Raw genomic sequence first — 23,486 nt, 5'->3', positions numbered from 1 at the left:
AATGGTGTGGCAGGCAAAGCTTTGTCTGAGGTGACAGAGTGCCCTGCGGCAATGAATGAGGATTTACCCCGCACCTGTTAAATGGACCTTTGCAGCTGCCACTGGCTTCTGGCAGCAACACGTCTGTTTAAACAGGGAGTGTTTCCCCCAGCATGGGAAACACGCTCTGGGTAGTCCAAAATCCAAATCCTCCTAAAATCTCCAACTAATGAGGTCTGTAAACGACCTCAAGTACCCAGATAATGATCTTAAGTGGGCTTTGAATGCCGGTGGGAGCCCCACATGCGGGGGCTGCGCGCGCACCGATTCGCGTCATTGGGGAACCCGGAAGTGGACAGGTTGGAGCCGGGCTCCGGACCCACTCCAGGAATCCCCAATTTTAGGAGCCCCCGCCACGAACGCAACCGCTCGGCCGTCCGAAAATTGACCCCATTATTCTTTGTGGGAAGAAAAAGCAAAATAAATGTTCGTTTGTAAAATATTCAAATGAAATAAATTGTAAATTATTGGTGACAAAATTTGGTTTTGCAACCACATGTGATTCCTTTGAAATCAGCAAGACAAGAGTTAAATGTTCTCTTCAGAAAACTACTTGGGTTTGCTTTAGATTGAACCGCAAGTCCGTCTAAGCAGCAGGAATTTCATTACTTCGTGCCAAGGTGACATCGTAATCCTTTTCATCACCATCCTAAATTGCTGCCATTTAAAATAGTGGAATTATGAAGGGGAAAGAAAATTTGCAGTTCAGTAGCTTTAACAAATTCTTTATTTTCAGTGAGTGTTGCTTTTATCCACTATATTGAGAATATAGTAACTATGATTCGCTAATGCATTAGAAAGATATCTGGTACATGGTTTGGAGTGTATGATATATTATTCTGCTGCATTTTCTTGTCTTTTTTAAAAATGTGTTTGCCAAGGAAACATTCTGACTCCTATGTCAACAGCTCAGCACTCCAGAAATAAACATCAGTTCCTTCCAGTCACTGTTTTTGCGCAGCAAACAGTCCCATATCGAACAATCTTCACCACCATTTAAAAATACCACCACATTTCCCCCATTCCTAAGTAATCAAATATATCAGTAAGGAATTCATGGCCATTTAGGTTTTTCTTTAAAACTGTTCAGTCCGAGTAATAAAGGATTGTGTATAATTGGAAAGGGGGTAGAAAGGAAAAGGAAAATGAGGGGGGAGAGAAACACCCATCAAGAAACCTCCAGTCGATAATTTTTCCAAAAGATGAATACGAGTACAAAAATTCAGCATTCCCTGTCATGTTCACATGCTGACAGCCGCAATAAAAGAAGGGAAAGAAGGAAAGGAGAAAGTGAGGGAAGGAGAAAGTGTAACAGCAGCCAGTCCCATGACACAGTGAGCTTATTATTTCGATTTTGGATTCTCCCATCCCATAATATTGAGGCTTGCAGAAACCCGAAGATGGTACTTCTTAATTCTGTGACTTAATGTGATTTATTATATTAACTAATATAATCGCAGCACATTTTGATGGTCACACCTTATAAATTTACTGCAAACATAGACATCAAGGCATATGGAGAAAAATCAAATCCACTGGACTGCATCTTGCTTTCTCCAGTCTTTGTCTTTTCAGAAGCATCCTTTGTCATTTTTATTCAGATTGTTTTGTTAGCCACAACACAAGTGGTGAAAATGACAAGAACAGTTCCCTTTCTTGGCTCACCATAGTCAAAACCCTAAGGAGGTTTATTTGTTGTCAGTTCTTTGTCCATCAAAGCTGCACAATATTAGTCTCCCTTTAAGTAAAACACTATGAGAGATTTCCTCTGTGCACTTGGTGCAAGAAAGTCATCAACACATTCTTTATGAGCAAGTTTATGACTTTGCTAGCCTTAGAAAACAAAAGTAATCTTTCCCCTATTTGTTCTTCTATGGTGTGGTTGTAGAATTAGTCCTTAACTAACAACCACAACATGCTGGGCTTGGCATTGGCATCAGTCGTCACATATGGCTGTTCAAGGCAACACACCATTAGGTTTGTATAATTAGTGCTTTAGTCCTCAACATTAAATAACCATGTTAAGCAGATCTCACTTTTTGGGTGGTCTGGCTGGGCCTGCCATAAATAATTCTACACAGCATCAAATCTCAAGGAATATTGATGTCATTACAGTTTATAGGAATTTTAAATAAATATAAGAAAGGAAAATTTGAACTTAAAAATTAGTACATACTTTATGGATCCATTATAATTAGATTGACTACAGCAATTCACTGCAGCAATTAGTTAAAATACCAGGGGACACAAGATAGCAATAGTTGCAAGGCCATTTAAGTGTACAGTTTAAATGGGTTTTAAAGGCAAGCAGATGTGTTTGCTGGAGAGAGAATAAATATAAGGATATGGCGAGAAGGCAGGGAATGAGGTTGATATCAATTGGAATGAAAGATGTTAGCTGGACACAATGGCTTTTACCTGATTCTAAAAGCTCTTATCTTCTTATTGATTTACTAGAACTTATGGAATTGTAAATATTAAGTTGGAGGCAATGCTTTCAAAAATGTGTGGGCGTGGAAGCCTTGCAGTGTGGAAGTGCAAGTGGCATGTACACCTTCACTGAAACAATTTGGAAAGAAGCTTGTATAAGATTCCACTCAGAGACAATGAAGTAAATGGTTTTTAATTGGTTCCTGGAAAATAAAGTGCGTTTGTTATCTATTACAGATAGATAAGTAGCAAGTGAATTTGTTCCTCTCATATCACACTGTTATATAAATAAGTAAATTTGTGTATAGCTCTTGGGGTATGGGTGGAGAGGGGGAGAACAGCTCTTTATCTGGACTATCAAATGGCACTATCCCATTTGTGTAGAGAGCATGTTTTATAGCGAGGGCCAAGAACTATAAAATGTATTGAAAGATTAATTTAATTTGCATTGTTCCTTCTTCACCAAATATCTCTGCACCAATAATTAGTGTTACTAAAAGATTCTGTTTAAAGGAAATATGCTGAAACAAATTTTATCCAGAATCTCCCTCCATTTTTCTACCTGTTGATTTGCGTTCCCTCTCAGGTACATGTAACGTAAAAGAAATGCAGTTGCTATAACAATTTAGAATACCTTACAAAATACAAATAAAAATTATAAGCTGGAGAGATTACTGTTTGGCACTACTTTATTGGTTCTGCTGCTTCCTTTTACACTGATAGGTTTTGACGCCTTCTTCTGGATTGATGGTTTCCAAATATCTTGAGTAGTTTGTCATTGGAAGTTTGTTTACCAGTTCACCCCATTTGATTGATATGTTGCCTGCCTCATCATATGAAATTTGAGCCAAGCAGGTGCACGTGACACAACATTTACATATATTAAAGTGTAATGTACCAAGTATGATGTCTGAAGAATGATGGACAAAATGCACTGTGCAAGACACATGTACAATCAATTCATTCAGGTCATTTACAAAACCCTTTGTGTCTGACCTGCTGTCACTGCTGGGCTATTCTGGACCATCAGAGGAATTAAACTTCTGCCTTTGTAACAAAAGGCAGAAGTTACCTGAGATACACACCAGAATATGGATGTTCTACCAATGCCACTAAGTCCCTTCAAAGATAACTGAAATAATCCGGAGGCAAAAAAGGTAGCATGGCAGAGGATTTATGGAGAGTATCCCAGAGTATGAGGTCGAGGTGGTTAAAGGTTTTCCAGCTGAAGGTGGAGCACAGAGAGGGAGGGGATGCAAATGAGGCCAGAGTCAAAACAGGATGATGTGTGCAGGAACAAAGGGCTGATCAAGGCTGCAGAGGTAAGGAGGTGTCAGGCTGTGGATGAGGACCAGGATTTTGAAATCAATGAGTTGGAAGAGGGAAGAGTCAATGATGGCGACAAGAAGTGCTGCTCCCCTAACGCCTCAGATTTGTCAAAGAAGAATATCATATGGTGAAGAGATATTGTCGAAGATTAAACAGAACAAATCGTAGGCTGCAACAAAGATGACTTCAAAATGAACATGAACAAAGTGCATTTACACAATGCCTTTAATGTAACAAAATGTCCCAGGGTGCTTCATAAAGCAGGAGGCAGAACTAAGTAGAACTGGGGAGAAGAGTTAAAGGAGCTGGCCAAAGGCATGGGTGCCATCAAAGAGATTTTTGATTGAGGAAGTAGAACAATCTAATCCAAAGTGGTGTAGAATCGAGATTTCAAATGGGGAATTTAATTTGGTTTAGTTCTTTAATGAGATAAGGCTTTCAATAGCTGAAGAGCAGCTCAATTACTAATGAATCACCAGGCTCTGTATATCTCAGCTATATCTGTATTTCTTTAAACTTCAACTCTTTAATTGGATCATTAATATGTATATTAAGCTTAATAAGTTGGTGAATTGTGTTGTCGTATCTTCACACTCTTCCCTTGGACAGTAGTGCGAAGTAACGGAAAGATTCGCAGGCTGATGAACAGTCTGACAAGCCATGACATGAATGCTTCTTCTCCGGCCGTAATGGTAAGGGGAGGATTTTGTAGGCTCCAACAACCCATACAATGAGGGGGGGACCACCCACACCCACCGGATGAGAGTATCCCATCGGATCTCAACCCAGATGTCAGAGGCGGAGCTCCGGTCTCCACTCGCCAGGACTGTCTTCAGCGGAGTTTGAACCCTGCACAATCTGACTCAGAGGTGGGAATGCTACCACTAAGCCAAAGGCTCACTCCAGTTGGTGAGCAGCAAGATAAGAATAACGTTAATACAGTACTGTTGGCTCTCAGTCCAAGGTTACAGGAAAAGTGGTCATGTGGATTTGTTTGTTACTTTTTCACATCTAGTATCAAGGGCAAAGATCATGGCCCCGGATATTAGCATGGAGGTGGGATGGCAGCGGGGAGTAACCCGCCCAATAAAAATTGTCCGTTTCGCACGTGATCGCGAGTCAATTGGAGCCACTTAACATGGCTTCCAGGTTTGCCGTCCGAAAGCTGCACAGTGGGCAGACTGCGCACCCGCATCACAAGCTGTCAGCTGGAGGAGCTGTATTTAAAGGGGCAGTCCTCCAGTGGCTGCTCCTGGAGCAAACACCCACACACCACAATGGAGCAGCACAGGGGAAAGGCTGCTCGTAGATTTAGCGATGCCTCACTCCAGGTGCAACCGGATGGAGTGAGCAGGAGGAGGGATGTGTTCCACCCGGCGGACTGGAGGTAGTGGCCTGCCTCCGCCACCAAGAAGGCCTGGCTCGAGATGGCAAAGGAGCTCACTAGCAGCAGCAACATCTCCTGCTCCTGGGTCCAGTGCAGGAAGTGCTTCAATGACCTAACTAGGTCAGCCAAAGTGAGTACACTTACTCATACTCCTACATTCCGTCTTCCACATCACCGCCCCCACCCCCAAACTCATTCTGCACTGCCAACACTACTCTGTCACATCACTCCCCACACCCACTTAAGGCTCATCCTCAACTTACCTGCACTTTCTTACCTCCCCATTAGTCACCCTACCATGACCACTCAACCCAATCCTCATACAATGTTCTGGCTCTGTCTCATACTCACCCTCTGATGCATCTCCTTCACGGTCAGCCGCACCCAAGCCAGTGCATTCATCTGTTGGCCACGTCACCATCACTCACTCACGCTTCTGTGCTTTCGCCCCTTATAGGAGAAGAGAGCTCAGAATGCACCAGAGAGGGGCCGCAACAAATCATTGTCCTCACAGACACGGAGCAGGGGGCACTGGAGCTCAGCTGAACCCTCGAGTGCCTGTCCGTCGGGGACGCCGAGACTAGCACCCGACAAACGTCTGGTGACATAACTTTAACATTCAGCACACACATTATGAATTGATGTTAACATGCCTTGCCACCTTCAGCACCTCAGTATGCTCATCGCAACATGACACATGTGTGATGATGCTTAATATTGCCTTCTGTTCTCTTACAGGCCCTTCAGCGACCGCTGTGATGACAGAGGGCGATTCCTCAGAGGACCTGCCGGCCTCTGAGGGTGCACCGTCACATCTGAGCGAGCCATCCACTGGTGCAGATACTCACACCTCGGTGGGTCCGAGTCCTCAGTTAGTTGGGTTGGCACCTGGTGAGTTACCACACGTGAGCACGAGCAGACACTGGTGGCGGGGCAGCTGCGGAGAGTCCTCGTCGGTGGGAGCAATCCTCTCCAGGCTCTGCTCAACTGGATGAAGATGCTGAATCTTGGGGACCATCCTTGAAAAGGAAAATGATCGAGGGTCAGCAGCACATATGCGAGGTGCTGGAACAGGTGCCACGCACACTCTCCACAATAGCGCAGAGGATGGAGGAGTCCAACTCCTGCATGAGTGGAACGATGGCACAGGTACGGGAGGGAATCTCTGAGATACTGTCACAGGGACGTGAGCAACTCTCTGAGACACAGCCACGAGTAGGTGCGGGAATGTCTGCGATGGAGAGAAGGCTAGCCTCCACTGAGCTTCAAGCAAGACTCACAAATGAGTCCATTCAGGCCCTGACAATGGCCGTTCGGACTCACAGTGAACAACGATCTGCCGCCTTAGACAAGCAGGCAGATACACTAGCAGTGGCCTTACAAGGCTTCACACACGTCCTCCAAACTGTTGTCCAGCAGAGTGGTAGGAGTGATGTCGGCCTGGTCCAGGGGATGGATGATGGCGAAAGGGGACATGGAAATGGGGATGCCACTCAAAGTGCTCCCACATCTCACCCGTTGCCCCCCCTCTCAGCCAGTACCTGCAATGCTGCCTCCTCTCCAGGTGGCCGAGTCTGCCCCTTCACAGGTGCAGGTGGAGCAGTCTCTGGAGGGGCCCTCACGGGTACCAAAACCCAGAGGGCATGGGCCCAAAGCAAATAATTGGTCAGGGCATGAACAAGAGCAACCTGCCACTACCTCTGCTGCAGCCATAGGGGATGCACCATGTACAAGTAGTCGGAAGCGAAAGGCAAAGGTTTTGCAAGCACGAAGGGGACTTTTTTTTATTCGTTCATGGGGTGTGGGTGTCCCTGGCGAGGCCGGCATTTATTGCCCATCCCAAATTGCCCTTGAGAAGTTGGCGGTGAGCCGCCTTCTTGAACCGCTGCAGTCCATGTGGTGAGGATTCTCCCACAGTGCTGTTAGGAAGGGAGTTCCAGGATTTTGACCCAGCGACGATGAAGAAATGGTGTGATATATTTCCAAGTCGGGATGGTGTGCGACTTGGAGGGGAACGTGCAGGTGGTGTTGTTCCCATGTGCATGCTGCCTTTGTCCTTCTAGGTGGTAGAGGTCGTGGGTTTGGGAGGTGATGTCGAAGAAGCCTTGGCGAGTTGCTGCAGTGCATCCTGTAGATGGTACACACTGCAGCCACAGTGCGCCAATGGTGAAGGGAGTGAATGTTTAGGGTGATGGATGGGGTGCCAATCAAGTGGGCTGCATTGTCCTGGATGGTGTTGAGCTTCTTGAGTGTTGTTGGAGCTGCACTCATCCAGGCAAGTGGAAAGTATTCCATCACACTCCTGACTTGTGCCTTGTAGATGGTGGAAAGGCTTTGGGGAGTCAGGAGGCGAGTCACTCATTGCAGAATACCCAGCCTCTGACCTGCTCTTGTAGCCACAGTATTTGTGTGGCTGGTCCAGTTAAGTTTCTGGTCAATGGTGACCCCCTAGTTTGTTGATGGTGGGGGATTCGGTGATGGTAATGCCATCGAATGTCAAGGGAAGGTGGTTAGATTCTCTCTTGTTGGAGATGGTCTTTGGCTGGCACAAATGTTACTTATCAGCCCAAGCCTGGATGTTGTCCAGGTCTTGCTGCATGCGGGCACAGACTGCTTCATTATCTGAGGGGTTGCGAATGGAACTGAACACTGTGCAATCATCAGCGAACATCCCCATTTCTGACCTTATGATGGAGGGAAGGTCATTGATAAAGCAGCTGAAGATGGTTGGGCCTAGGACACTGCCCTGAGGAACTCCTGCAGCAATGTCCTGGGGCTGAGATGTTTGGCCTCCAATAACCACCACCATCTTCCTTTGTGCTAGGTATGACTCCAGCCACTGGAGAGTTTTCCCCCTGATTCCCACTGACTCCAATTTTACTAGGGCTCCTTGGTGCCACACTCGGTCAAATGCTGCCTTGATGTCAAGGGCAGTCACTCTCACCACACCTCTGGAATTCAGCTCTTTTGTCCATGTTTGGACTAAGGCTGTAATGAGGTCTGGAGCCGAGTGGTCCTGGCGGAACCCAAACTGAGCATAGGTAAGCAGGTTATTGGTGAGTAAGTGTCGCTTGATAGCACTGTCGACGACACCTTCCATCACTTTGCTGATAATTGAGAGCAGACTGATGGGGCAGTAATTGGCCAGATTGGATTTGTCCTGCTTTTTGTGGACAGGACATATCTGGGCAATTTTCCACATTGTCAGGAAGATGCCAGTGTTGTAGCTGTACTGGAACAGCTTGGCTAGAGGCGCAGCTAGTTCTGGAGCACAAGTCTTCAGCACTACAGCTGGGATGCTGTCGGGGCCCATAGCCTTTGCTGTATCCAGTGCACTCAGCCGTTTCTTGATATCACGTGGAGTGAATCGAATTGGCTGAAGACTGGCTTCTGTGATTGTGGGGATATCGGGAGGAGGCCGAGATGGATCATCCACACGGCACTTCTGGCTGAAGATGGTTGCAAACACTTCAGCCTTGTCTTTTGCACTCACGTGCTGGACTCCGCCATCATTGAGAATGGGGATGTTTGCAGAGCCTCCTCCTCCCGCTAGTTGTTTAATTGTCCACCACCATTCACAACTGGATGTGGCAGGACTGCAGAGCTTTGATCTGATCCATTGGTTGTGAAATCACAGCAGGCCCGAAGGGCTGAATGGCCTACTCTTGCTCCTATTTTCTGTTTCTATGAATCGCTTAGCTCTGTCTATAGCATGTTGCTTCTGCTGTTTAGCATGCATGTAGCCCTGAGTTGTAGCTTCACCAGGTTGGCACCTCATTTTTAGGTACACCTGGTGCTGCTCCTGGCATGCTCTTCTACACTCCTCATTGAACTAGGGTTGATCCCTTGGCTTGTTGGTAATGGTAGAGTGAGGAATATGCCAGGCCATGAGGTTACAGATTGTGCTGGAATACAATTCTGCTGCTGCTGATGGCCCACAGCGCCTCATGGATGCCCAGTTTTGAGCTGCTAGATCTGTTCTGAATCTATCACATTTCGCACGGTGATAGTGCCACACAACACGTTGGATGGTATCCTCAGTGCGAAGACGGGCCTTCGTCTCCACGAGGACTGTGCGGTGGTCACTCCTACCAATACTGTCATGGACCAATGCATCTGCGACAGGTAGATTGGTGAGGACGAGGTCAAGTAGGTTTTTCCCCTCGTGTTGGTTCACTCACCACCTGCCGCAGGCCCAGTCTGACAGCTATGTCCTTCAGGACTCGGCCAGCTCGGTCAGTAGTGGTGCTACTGAGCCACTCTTGGTGATGGCCATTGAAGTCCCCACCCAGAGTACATTCTGTGCCCTTGCCAGCCTCAGTGCTTCCTCCAAGTGGTGCTCAACATGGAGGAGGACTGATTCATCAGCTGAGGGAGGGCGATAGGTGGTAATCAGCAGGAGGTTTCCTTGCCCATGTTTGACCTGATGCCATAAGATTTCATGGGGTCCAGAGTCAATGTTGAGGACTCCCAGGGCCACTCCCTCCTGACTGTAAATCACTGTACCGCTACCTCTGGTTGGTCTGTCCTGCCAGTGGGACAGGACATACCCAGGGATGGTGATGGAAGAGTCTGGGACGTTGGCTGAAAGGTATGACTCTGTGAGTCTGGCTATGTCAGGCTGTTGCTTGACTAGTCTGTGGATCAGCTCTCCCAATTTTGGCACAAATCTCCAGATCTTAGTAAGGAGGACTTTGCAAGGTCGACTGGGCTTGGTTTGCCTTTTTCGTGTTCGTGCCTCGTGGTCCGATGCCGGGTGGTCCGTCCTGTTTTATTCTTACTATGACTTTTTTTTAGCGAGATTGTACAACTGAGTGGCTTGCTAGGCCATTTCAGAGGAATCAACCACATTGCTGTGGGTCTGGAGTCACATATAGGCCAGACTGGGTAAGGACGGCAGGTTTCCTTCCATAAAGGGCATTAGTGAACCAGATGGGTTTTTACGACAATCCGGTAGTTTCATGGCCACCATTACAGACACTAGTTTTTTTTAATTCCAGATTTTATTTAATTAATTGAATTTAAATTCCCCAGCTGCCGTCACGGGATTTGGACTCATGACTCCGGATTATTAGTTCAAGCCTCTGGATTAACATATCCACTATGCTACTGTACCCGGATGCACAAGGGTTTTCGACGGTTGGTCATGTTTTTTATTTATATTAGCTTTATGTTGAACTCACATTAAATATTATTGTTGTCACCACTACTGCCACATCTTGGCCATTCTTGACTGGCTTCTGTAATAGGGCCCTTTCATGAGCTTCACTGTGAACACTTGATACTACCCATTGGGTCACTCCACAGTGGGTGTTTGTGTAGTTGCAGGACTGTTTTGTGCAGGGAGGGGTGGGGGGGGGGGGGTGGGGGGAGGCTAGTGTGGGCACTGCTCTATCCAGTGGTGAGAGGACTGGACTCTTCACACTGTCTGATGTTAGGAGAACCGTTCATAGATCAGTGGCTCTCTGCCCTCATGAATAGCCAGATGAGCCGCTGCTCTGCACATGGTTTGCTCCTCCTCCTCCTCCTCCTCAATATGAATGGCAGATGTGGATGGGGCCTCCTCAAGCGGCACCTCTCTCTGTTGTGCCATATTGTGCAGGGCATAACACACGACTATAATGCGTCCCATTCTGTCTGGTGCGTATTGAAGCGCTCTCCCAGAACGATCAAGGCACCTAATACGTATCTTGAGCAGCCCTACAGCATGCTGAATTGTAGACCTGGTGGCAATGTGGCTGTCGTTATATCAACTCTGTTGCTCGGTGATGGGGTTCCTCAGTGGTGTCATGTGCCACGTGTGCAGGGAGTATCCCTTGTCCCCGAGGAGCCAGCCCTTCTGGGTGTTCGGTGCGTGGAAGAGAGGCAGGATGTTGGATTCCCGAAGGATGAAGGAATCGTGGCAGCTGCCAGGGAATCTGGCGCACATGTAAAGGAATCTTTTGCAGTGGCCACAAACGAGCTGAGTGTTGATGGAGTGTTATCCTTTCCTGTTGATGAACAGTTGTGGCTCGTGTGGAGATGCTCATCTTGCTATATGGGTGCAAATGACTGCACCCTGCACCCGTGGGAAGCCAGCCACAGAGTGGAATCACACTGCCCTCTTCGTCTGGCTGAGGTTGTCCATGTGGAAGTTGACGTACTGCGAGGCCCTGCGAAACAAGCCGTCGGTGACCTGCCTTATGCACTTGTGTGCAGACGACTGAGAGACCCCAACGATGTCCCCGGTGGCACCCTGGAATGATCCAGAGGTGAAGAAGTTGAGGGCAGTGGTGACTTTAACAGCGACACGTAAGGAGATGCTGCTCGGCCCAGTCAAGAGCAGCTCAGCATGAAGGAGGCTGCAGATGTCAGCGACTACCTGGTGACTGACTCTGAGCCTCCATATGCAATGCTCCTCAGAGAGGTCCAGGAAGCTGAGCCCCGGTCTGTAGACCCTGTAGCGAGGGTTGTGCCTCCTGCGACGTGCGCTCTCTGTTGTTGCCCTCCGTGCTCTTGTGCAGGTGCCTGTGGCACAGCACTGTGTTGTGGAGCTCCACGTGGCGGAGGTGGACGCCGTGCCTGGCGAGGCTGGTGATGTTGCTCGTCCTCGGATGTAGTGGTGAATGCAGTCATGGCGCTCCCCCCATCCTGACGATGTGAGTTTGACGGGGTCCGCAATGTAGTTAAATATGTTTGAACAGCAGAATTTTAAGTGGCAAGTAAGAATTTTCAGTGAAAACACAAAAATCTTGCAGCCAAAACTTTGTCTGAAAGAACTGAGTGCCCTGCTGCAATAAGTGACCTTTTTTCCCGATCTGTCAAACAAGCATTTGAATGTCTCATTGGCTGCTGGCTGAAACACGTCTGTTGCAACATGGAGTGTTTCCCACAGCACGGGAAACACGCTGAGGATGCTTCAAAATCGCACCCCTGCCAAAATGTGGAGAAAATTAAGTAATTCAAGTACTTAAACTAGCTCAACAACAATGTAAATGATCATCCCGCCGGCTTTAATTGCCAGTTGGACTTTCATATTCGGGAGGTGCACGCGCACCCAGACGCGTCAATGGGGAATCCATTTGGAGCCCCCCCCGCCCCCAATGCACCTGCAATTTCCCTGGAAAATCAAGCCCCATATCAAGCTTCCAGTTACTAACAAACCTAAAACAATTGTAAACAATTTTACAACACCAAGTTATAGTCCAGCAATTTTATTTTAAATTCACAAGCTTTCGGAGATTTTCTCCTTCCTCAGGCAAGGAGAAAATCTCCGAAAGCTTGTGAATTTAAAATAAAATTGCTGGACTATAACTTGGTGTTGTAAAATTGTTTACAATTGTCAACCCCAGTCCATCACCGGCATCTCCACATCAAACCTAAAACAAGCTACGTCACACAAGTTTCTCTGAAATGCTTACTTACTGGAAAAGTCTTCAGTTACCAAGTTAGTATGTTCAAGTTCATTTTTAGAATGGGTGTAGATCCAAGTGGTACTGTACATGCACAATATAATTTCATGTCTGTGGGAATAGCTACAACAATTTATAGAAGTGATAAAACTGCTTGAATTAAATAATTTTTTGCTAATTTTAGACGACAGTCGCTTTGTTCTGTTAGGAGATTTAAAAGCCAAAGAAACCATCATGTTTCCTTTTCCCTCCAGAATTACCTTGGATAAATGCATCAAGGCACGATGGATGACATGTTAACAGTTGACAGCTTCAAGTTAAATAATTGGCTGAATGAATAAAAAAGCAAATCTGAAGTGGTGTTCATTCAAATGATGTTTATTTGTTAACACTGAAAAATACATTTCTTCAGTGCTTGCCACCCAGTCCTCCTTGATTTTTTGCTCTACATCATTGCTCAAATTTCCCTTTAAAGTCATTATTCCTCTTCAAAACAAGTAAAAACCCACTTACACGGTCTGCTAGCTTTGTCCTGAAATCAATCAAATTAGGATAACGTGCTGGGCAGCATGTGCAAACAGCAGTTGTCTTGCATCTGGCATAAATTCAGGAAATCCTTATGGTAAGCGGATAAATTTGTTCCCACTATAGAAAGCACCCTTAGTTTTCACAGATCCTAGGTTTCAAAGAGTACAAATGTATACCCTGGCCAGGCAACATCCCCTTATGTTTTAAATCCTATGGATGCTTCATAGCCTTATGCAATTGTGAGAGATATACATTTGATTTTCTATGTTCCTGGTTGAACTTCAAAGGAGATGGAAAGCATATCATGGATATTCTTGCTCTAGTTCATCAATTCTTCTGATGCCTTCATAATAAGGGCTGGAGACTCCATGGGTCTGACAGAACCAAATGCTTCTGTAGGCGTCAGCTGTGGTTCAGTGGTAGCAGTCACGCTTACGGTTTCAAACCCCACTCCAGAGACTTGAGGACAAAATCTAGGCAGACACTTCAGTACAGTGCTGAGGGAGTGTTGCACTGTTGGAGGTGCCGTCTTTCAGATGAAACGTTAAATGAAGGCCCCATCTGCCTTCTCAGGTGGACTTAAAAGAACAGGGGAGTTCTCCCTGTTGTCCTGACCAATATTTATACCTCAACCAACACTAAAACAGATTATCTGCTCATTATCACATTGCTGTTTGTGGAACTTTGCTGTGCACAAATTGGCTGCCGCATTTCCTACTTTACGAAAGTGACTGCTGTAAAGCTCTATGGGACGTCCAGAGGTCATGAAAAGTGCTATGTAAATGCAAGTTCATTCCTTATGTTACAAATGGTGATCCAGATCAATTATTGAGGAGTATAGTTTTTGAGCCTGACCAGCTGTACTGCAGAATCTTTTCCAGTCCTGTACTGTCTTATGTTTCTATTAATGAGAGAATAAGCAGTGGTCTCACCATTTGTTGCTTTGGTATTGAGGAGATGCAGATAAATGTTTTGTACTGTCTATTGCTACTGTTTATCGACTACTTTAAATAAAATCTGTTCTGTCATTTATAGCTGAAACCACAGTCTGTTAGAGTTTTTCTGAAGTGTAGAAGATCACAAGGGAGCTTGTTAGATATCCCCAATAGTTCACAGGGACTATTACAAATTCCAGGTCTGCACTAGCTATTCTCTCTGGTTTAGTAGCACTGGGCACTGTAAGCATCCGCCACGTCCCCTATAATTAGGAGTTTATCTTTACTGCCCATTATCTAGGCATACAACAGCATGACCTAGGGATCGTAGAACACCAATTACCAAGAGGCTGAGCAGCATGCCAAGGATACAGAGCCTATGCAGAGTGCCAGAGACAGAAAGGCTGTGCAGCATGCTGGAGACTGAGGTTCTTCACTTTAACCATTGATACATGAAACTTAATGTTACATGAACTGGATATTATAATCTCACATTTGACCCCATGTACATTTTTCTATCTTCCAGAAGGGGAGCTGATGAACATCCTAGTGAGACAAAGCCAATTATAAACCAGCAGGATGATTTATTTGACATTTACTATGTAAATGAACAGAATAACATTTACAGTAAATTTTAATCCATTTTGTAACACTTCTTGTAACGCACCACATTATCAATGTATGAGGGCTAAATACACTTTTCTGACCAGTAAATTCTCTAAAACTAGTCAGCGCTGAACTTAAGCAGGGGGCTGTCAGTCCATGTGTCTGGCTTTCTTACCAGATTTCTGCAGGCTGTATCTGTGTCCTTTGTCAGCTGGACTGAAAGTCTGAATGCCCATCAGGTCTCTGTGCCCATTCAAGCTGCTGATTAAACCCATCAGCGCACTTCTCAGTTTGAGCTCCATGCAGCCAACCCCTGCTGCCTCGCTTGGTGTTAACGGGGCAATAATGGCCCTAAAATGGGGTCAGTAGCCTTACCACCCCATGAGCACTGGTGATGCGGCTGACGCCATTTTAAAAGGCCTACCACCCAGTGTTCAAAGCACCTGCCTGATTCAGATGCTAGGGCCCTTTTAATATTATATAGTATTACATAGTATAGCACATAGTATTGCATAGAATTTACAGCACAGAAACAGGCCATTCGACCCAAAAGGTATATGCTGGTGTTTATGCTCCACACGAGTCTCCTCCCAAACTTACTTCATCTTATCCCATCAACATATTATGTTCTGTCTCCGGTCCGTGCTGAAAAGTAGAAGCCCATCTGTATCCAACAGATGGAAATCAAACAAGGCACACAAATCCACAGAGCGGACAAAAATAATCCACGTGACCACATTATTTTGGGCTTAGTTACCCAGAGGTTGAGTGATTACCCAAGACTCTAGCACTTGTCTGATCTAGAATCAACCTGATCTGGTATAAATACACTTTTCCTCAAACCTAGTCACAGTCACCCATTTCCACAAAAGCATGCCAGTGGATCGAGATCATTCACCCCGATTGTTCATCTTCTCAGGTTTTCCACTTCTGCAGACAGATCAAGCTGAACATTAATAAATATTGCAATAAATGCAGTCAGCCTGTCTCATATCAATGGAATTAATTGAAAACTCCACCTCAACTGACACAAACTGAGTTCTATCCTGCAGAGGCACATTTATAGGACACAGAAAACACAGTATGTATTGTATGGAAATGGGGGTTCTATAAATAGTAAATAGAACCCCGACTGCCTTTTTCGGTAGTTGAAACCAGCATACTGCAGGCTTTGATCAGTTCCATGGGAAATAATGGAGAAGGGGTACTCTAAAAGTAAATGTACTCTTATTTTTGTGGGCCTTGGAGGAGCAGCATTGCACCTCTGGGGCCCACAAAAATAATATGGGCCTGCTGCCGTCCTGGGATCCCCACCCGCCGGTATCGTGACCCCCCACCTCTGTAACTTACTTTGCTGGCAGCCGCCTTGCCTCGATTTCCAGTCTTCAATGCAACAAGCTGTGTCGGGACACCTGATTGCTGCCCTGCTGCTCACCTGCCGAATTTAAATGAGGACGCAGCCTCAAAATGACGGGGCACCTTCGCTGCCGGAATGGGCGGGCCAACCAACATGCTCTGCCAGTGGGCCGCCCAGCAATCAAAACCTACCCCCTTGTGTGTGAACGTTCACTGGAATGTCTTTAACAAGCCTTCATTGTCTCAAGCTGATGTGGTACGCAAGAAGCACTGTTCGGGATCAACATTTTGTCTGAATTGGAATCCACATTCTTGGAAGCTGAATGTTGAGCGAAATTTAACTTAAAAGCAACATCTCAATATAAATTATTCTAAATTCCTCCTCGGTTAAATTGTTAAAAAGCCTCAAAACATGACAGAGTGAGAGCTCGCCTACAAGAGTGGTCCTGAATGCTGGGAAATATCTGAGTAAAACCCAAGAACGTAACAAACTGAAAATGGCCACAATAGGCTTAAAAGGAACAGAGTGAAAATTTTGTAGGATTATTAGCAAAACAGAAAAAATAAGAAAGACTGTGATGGAGTGATAGTTTGTAGGCTCGGAGAATGAGAATCATCGCCGATTAGATGACAAGGTTTTCCTTTATTGCAGAATTTGCTCTACCAACGTCTAATGCATTAGTGATGGCTTGTTCTTGATGGTAGTGTTTCTTAACTAATATAATTTGACTGACAAGTGAACCCATTGTATTGCATTACAATATTGGAGGGGTATTATTGCAATAGTTTATAGCATTACAATGAAAATTTTTGGCCAAGAGATTAATGTGACTCCATTTATCATTTCACTTTCCCCTTAAGATAAATTATCCAGCTCTAGGGAAACTGATTTAAATTTCCAGGTTTACAACACTATTATGTCAGCAAAATCTGTCATGTCATATTATATTTTTAAGTTATGCCAAATAATACTTGGATTGAGGTACATGCCAAAGAAAATCTTTGACTGGATCAGTTCCCAATAACTTGTTTTCTGAAAATAGACAAAATATGCCCCCTATTGGGTTACAATATATTTTATGTTGAGCCATTTTGATAATTCCTATCCACGACAACTCTGTCAATATCAATTCTAATATTGTTGTCATGGCATTTTTGAAGCAAAACCAATAGTTTTACAGATACTTACTTTTTTGTCCTGGTTGTACATTTCAAAGATTTCCTGGGCTCTTTCTTCCCCACCATCTGTAAATAGCATGATGATCTTGTTGCAATTTGCTCTGGACACATTGAACTACAAAGAATGAACAGGAAACATGATTCTAGTGCTAACACGCTGTACCTAAACTGAAAGGCCTGGCCCCTCCATCCAATAACTGACCAGACAAAATGTTTATATTTTGGTCCGTTGTGTATCAAAACAAGTTGTCATCATTTTCTATGTGCAACTGGCTTTTAACCCCATATGTACCATCATACCTGATGGAAAACAAGACTCTACTTTTGCCACAAGCGCCTTATATCTTTGTTCCCTTAATATCATTGTTACTTTTAGAGTACATTGTGAAGTGATTTTGCTTTGCACCAATGCTACAGTTATGGTGTAAATGAAGCCTGAATCCAAAGTCAGGATCTGTATTGTAAATGCACCTTCAGAGACACATAGTAAACTATTTAAATAGGATTGCCTACTTCATAAAAGTAAATATTATTTTAAAAACTAGTGCTGATATTATAATTAATCATTGGAGTCACATTCTTATCCTTTTTTCTGCATTTTAAATATCTCATATCCTTTTGCTTTATTGCATTGAGAAATGGTTGGATGGAAATAAATGGAGTCCAATTCCTTTAGCGATTGTATCTTACACATCAGTCTTTTTATACTAAGTGTGATCAATGTGAAAGAGGACTAATTTTGCTGAGCCTGTTAACTGAAATGCGGCTTCTCATGCTGTATGAATGGCTCATGGTGATGGGCAGTTTTCACAATCCAGCACTCTAAAATCACTGGCATGAAAGTTGGATCTTTGGGGTTAGATCAAATTGATTCAATCAGAGCTTTTGCCAGTGATACTTAGATGTAGCATGTTTTCTTTCTCTCAGCTACACTTGTTTGAGTCTCGGTGACACTGGGATGCTGAATCTCAAATACAACTTCAATTTATTTGGACTATTGTTAATTGTATTTTTTAAGTTGCAGTATTTATCTGAATACAAAGTAATCACACAGTATATGTAACATTGATATTTTCTTGTTTTTCTTTAAAGTTTGAAATAATTATTAGAATCACAATTGTTTGCATTTAGTTCCATTGTTTTAGAATTGAACATGACTACTAAATTCTAAGCCTAATTTCAGAACTAAATTCAATATATCATCCATACAATCATTTGGAACAGAGATGACTCTACTTACATTTAGCAACTGTTCAAAAGCAAACGTAAACCCTTTTTTATAGTCAGTGATTCCTTTCGCCTGTATTTTGTTCACCTTCTCTTTGAGGACCTTCTTATTTCGGACATTGGCTTGCACAAGGTGTGTGAAGCAGCTGACAGATACTGCTTGATTGTTGAACTGAAATAAAGTAAAACAAAATGTCATCAGAATGCATGATTTAAATAAGTTAAATAATTTAGTCTCACACCCCAATGATCCAGTAATGGTAAATACACTGCCTGATGTCAGACTAAGCCATAGAGACCACTAACCAAGGTAGCCCAGGTTCAATAGATTGTGCTGCTCTCAGCTGGAACAGTGGTAGGTGAAGCTACAACTGGCTGCTCTGATGGTTTTACTTCCCTGCTCCGCATTGCTATCCAACGACCTTTGCTGGAAAGTGTGCATATGTGGTGTTCGGCAAGGGCAGCACAGGTTATAACGCCACCTGACTAAACCTCTGCCTAGGCTCACTGGGCCACTTGGACAAGGTACCAGAAGGCACCAGCTGCTCATGGAATCATACTCTAGCATAATTATTTGCCTTCAGGAGAGGAAGTGAGAACGTTAGCACAGGTTTTTGTGCTATTGCTATATCCATTATTTTAATACGTGATCAGCTACTTATTTTAAATCCATTTGTGCCTCTGCTGAAATAGTAGACAAAGGATCTTCATGAATACATTAAGCATTTATCCACTAATTTTGCCAATAGTAATTTCTAGACTCTAATTTTAGGTCCAAATGTTAAAAAGATCATCACTTTTGCCTATGACAATGTGTTTTATAAGAGACCTTCACATAAGACACCAAGTTCATTATATATTTGATTCCGTACTCTGACTAATGAGTAATACCATTGCTTGATATAATGCTGCACAACGTTTGGCCTTATGCCAAGAGATTCCATTGTCCTACATTTCTATTTTATTATTTAATCATCTAAGACACTTTAATTAAACCGCTTTATTAGAAAAGAAAGATTAATTCTGTTAGGCAGCTATACAATGGCATATAACACAGGAATTATGGTGCTGATTTTTTTTTTTTTAAAGTCTTGTATTGATTCATATATTGGTACACTTTTGTTTAGATAGTATTTATATAAATAGACATCAATACAGTCAGAACACTGGGATAGTAATGTTATATGTAACTTGTGTTATAAAAACAGAAAATGCTGGAAATACTCAGCAAATCAGGCAGCATCTGTGGAGAAAGAAACAGAGTTAACGTTTCAGGTCGAAGACCTTTTGTCAGAACTGGAATATGTTAAAGAGTTAAAGTTTTTAAGGAAGTACAGAGGCGGGGAAAGCGGGGGGCGGGGTGGGGGGGGGAGGAAAGAACATAAGGGAAGGTCTGTGATAGGGTAGAGGACAAGAGAGTTTAAATGTCAAAACGGATGATGGTGTAAGGCAAGGAGGGTGGTAATGGGACAGGTTAAGAAACAAAAGATTGATCAGGAGTAGCTGTAAATGGCAGCAGCAGAACCATTACCAGCACTAGCTGACCGAAAAAATGGGAGCAGTGATTATGATCTGAAGTTATTGAAATCAATGTTGAGTCCGGAAGGTTGTAAAGTGCCTAAACGAAAGATGAGATGCTGTTCCTCGAGCTTAAGTTGAGCTTCATTGGAATAGTGTAAGAGGCCGAGGACAGAGAGGTCAGAGTGGGAGTGGGAGTGGGACAGGGAATTAAAGTAGCAAGTGACCGGCAGGTCAGGGTCACACTTGCGGACAGACTTGTAACTTGTGTTGCTCAGTTGGGTTGCTATTCTTTTGCAGGGATATATTACATAGAAATTACAACACAGAAACAAGCCATTTGGCCCAGTTGGTATTGGTAAGTATTGAGAAGGTCGGATGTCGGAAAAGCTGCTTAGCACTCTTCCAGCTGTATGGGGAGACCATATATCACTTGCTCCAGATAGTACATGTTCCACAGCTGCTTAATATATATGATTCTGTCTGTGTACCATAGGCCGTTGCCATGATGAGAATTGATTTTCTCACCATCAGCAGAGAAAGTTGTGCAGCTCTATTGATTGAAGAGTCAACGCGGCAAGGACAGGAGGAGGTCCGGGGGAATCTCAATGCCGGCATTGGCTTGAATCTTGATGCTGCCCAAAATGGCTGGTTTCAGAAACAGGACCAGATTTGAAGGAGCATGCCAGACTAGCCACAACCTCTCCAGCATTCAAGCAGGAGGGTGGAACCTCTGCAGCTTATGCAAGGGATGGTTTACTTAGAGTAAAAGTTTGAGGTGGTCCCATCACAAGTTACTGCATGCTGTGATGGTTTGTCCTAAAATTTGCTTCCATTCTTCTTTCCTAGGTCTTGCTCCCACCCCTCCCTTAGGTTTTCTGTGATGACTGAGCACAAGCACAGTGGACGGGGCAGAGACATATTTAGGGTTGATGCAGTGTCATTGTTGTAAGACAATTGGTTTTTGCTTCATTTTGTAGTGCTTTGTTGGGTCCTGGAGGAAGTGCTTGATGTGGAGGTATTGGAAAAGGGCCAGCTGAGTGTGGTAGAACTTCTGCTGGAAAACAAGACTTGGAATATTTCTGTAGCCCTTCTGATTTCTTGCCAGGGTGTAAGATCAATAGGTTGGGCAGGGGCCTGATTGGGAAGCTATCAGTTTGCATATTCAGCTATGCGTTTCACAGCAATACTCTATTGTAGGTCATAATTCCCCTAAGCTGAGATACAGTAGTAATGTTTACCATTTGACAGGCTGAATCTTCCCTTCAGCTTAGAGCTTCAGGCATATTTGTAAACTCAATAGTAATTATTATAAAATATCAAAATTCTTCAGTTCCATATTGGATGAGGTCGTTCCCAAACAGGCTTCATCTGCGGGTGGTTCACCACTGAAACAGCATCAAAACCCCTAGCCTAACACTCTCCATAGATGCTGAGAAGCCATTCAACTGGGAAAAACAGCTTCTTTCTCCCTATACTTGAAAGAATGACCTTTGGAAAAACATTATGGAAAGGAATCATAACCCTCTACTTTGAGGAGGGTACGTGGAGGTTTATGACACTCTGCAGCTACCAAACCTCCATGTTCCCCTCCCAATGAGGGATTAGTGAGGGCTACCACCTTCACCTAACTCTGCCCATGGCAACAGCTATGAGGATAAATCCACAAATCCACGGTTTGCAAACTGAAGGGGTCAACCACACAATATCACTGTAAACCACCAACACATGGCCATCCCTCCTACCTCGCTAACAGTTATTTTCCAGTCAAGAACTTCATATTACAGACTTAACTACTCCAAAGCAAATTGGAGACACCCATGGGAATCCGCCACTAATGGTCAGAGAATGGCTTCAAATACCTAGATGTTACTATAACCCCCTAGACTTTTATCCACCTTCCTCACAATGAGTATATACACTAAAGTAGATAGATAGGGGAGGATGTTTAGTGTACTCTTGGAGAAGACAAGCACAATAAACTACTCTCTTAGCTCCTTCACCTGCTCCAAATGCAAGAATCCCAGCCAAACAGTTCTGTGACCTTATCAGGAGCATACCTAAGTTCCTCTAGGCCAGAAAACAACACTAAAAATTTTAAAGATTCGGTCAATGATTAAATTCTGACAGGCAGATTGTGAGGAAACAGCAATGTAGATATAGTGAATGAATCTTAAAATATGGAAGATTTCTGACTCTTGACATCTGTAGTAACCCACAGTTGACTGAGTACTAGGTGGAATATTCTGTAAGCAAGTGCACAGTTACTATTGATATTCCCCACAAGTTTTATTCATCTAAAATATATAGAAATAAATCAGACCAACAGAATGTTTAGAAAATATATCTGAAAAATACTATTAAAATATTCAACATTTTTTTTTGCATAAAGCATGATTTTCCAGCAGGTGAAGTAAGTCGTATTAACACAGGCATCTGCCTTTGGCATCCCGACACAATACGTGAGTCCTCTCTGGTCCAACTTCCTGCAGGCTGCTTTCGTACTTGGAGCCACGACCTTGGCTTTCTTTCAATCAGATCACTACACAGTGTAGTCAAGCAGTGCAGTAACAATGTCAAATTTGTAATTTATAACATAAATTGCAAACTCAAATCATTTTCTACCCTTCAGTCCCTACTAATTGAACACTTAGCAATAAATATTCTTGATCACCTTGAGGGAACTCTATTTCCAAATCTCCAAAACCAGACTTCTTCACCAACTTTTAATAGTACCAGATCACACCTCCTGACAATTCTACTTTAAAAATCCCCCTATGATCTACATCTGTTTCGAATGACAATGAGTATCCAAACGGATAAAACGGGTGATTTGCCAGTGATGCAATGACACAGTACACTGTAGCACCAACATGTGGTATCACAGACCGATGGTTGGTGAGTATCCCCACACAGGTTAATAGCTTGGTCTGAGCCACATTGAAGCAGTGGTTACAGTTGGTAGGTGGTCTGTATCAGTTAGGAAAGGGATAAACCATCTGGTGCTTTTGAGAGAATCTCGTCACCAGGACCTTTGCTACGAGTCAAAATACTCAGGACGATGAAGTACCAACACAATACAGCTTCTTAAATTCCATTTCATAAAACTGGTCATGTACATGGAATTAACAAAAAAGGAATTTTTGGTGTGTTAACAATCATGTGATGAGAGTGGGAAAACAAATTTAACTGAGAAAAACCTTCCAATTTCATATTTTTCAGTCAGCGTAGGGAAACATCCCAGCATTATTTGGTGACCAAAGACTAGTAAACATGCCTCTAATGCAGTTAAAGATTACTTGTTTTCACTGGACAGGTGATTGAAAAAAAATTATTAGTGCTGGGTACTGCCACAAAAGGAACTTGGGAGGGACAATGGGGTAGATTTTCAACTTGTCACCCGGGCATAAAACTGGCATATGCGGATCGGCCATCCGTTATTGAAACGGCCCGATTTTTATCTCTATGACGTTGAAAATCTACCTCATTATGTCAGACTGCGGTGGTGGTGGGGTGGGGCGGGGGGGGCGTTTGAGTTGTGTGTAACACTGCAGGGTCTGT

The 23,486-nt window shown here is 43.9% G+C and overlaps 1 protein-coding gene across 3 annotated transcripts in view; it reads right to left on the bottom strand.

Annotated features, from left to right (window-relative positions):
- LOC137341637 (voltage-dependent calcium channel subunit alpha-2/delta-1) overlaps positions 1 to 23,486 on the bottom strand; it is a 588,942-nt gene that overhangs the window by 139,084 nt on the left and 426,372 nt on the right. For all 3 annotated transcript variants that reach the window (XM_068004938.1, XM_068004940.1, XM_068004939.1), the window contains 2 exons: positions 18,421 to 18,579; positions 17,191 to 17,295 (listed from right to left, as the gene is read on the bottom strand). In XM_068004938.1, coding sequence (XP_067861039.1) covers positions 17,191 to 17,295; positions 18,421 to 18,579 — 264 coding nt within the window. The remainder of the gene's footprint in view (positions 1 to 17,190; positions 17,296 to 18,420; positions 18,580 to 23,486) is intronic.

Source organism: Heptranchias perlo, chromosome 24, assembly GCF_035084215.1.
Source record: "Heptranchias perlo isolate sHepPer1 chromosome 24, sHepPer1.hap1, whole genome shotgun sequence".
NCBI classification, from domain to species: domain Eukaryota; kingdom Metazoa; phylum Chordata; class Chondrichthyes; order Hexanchiformes; family Hexanchidae; genus Heptranchias; species Heptranchias perlo.
This window is presented reverse-complemented; position numbering and strand designations above follow the sequence as displayed.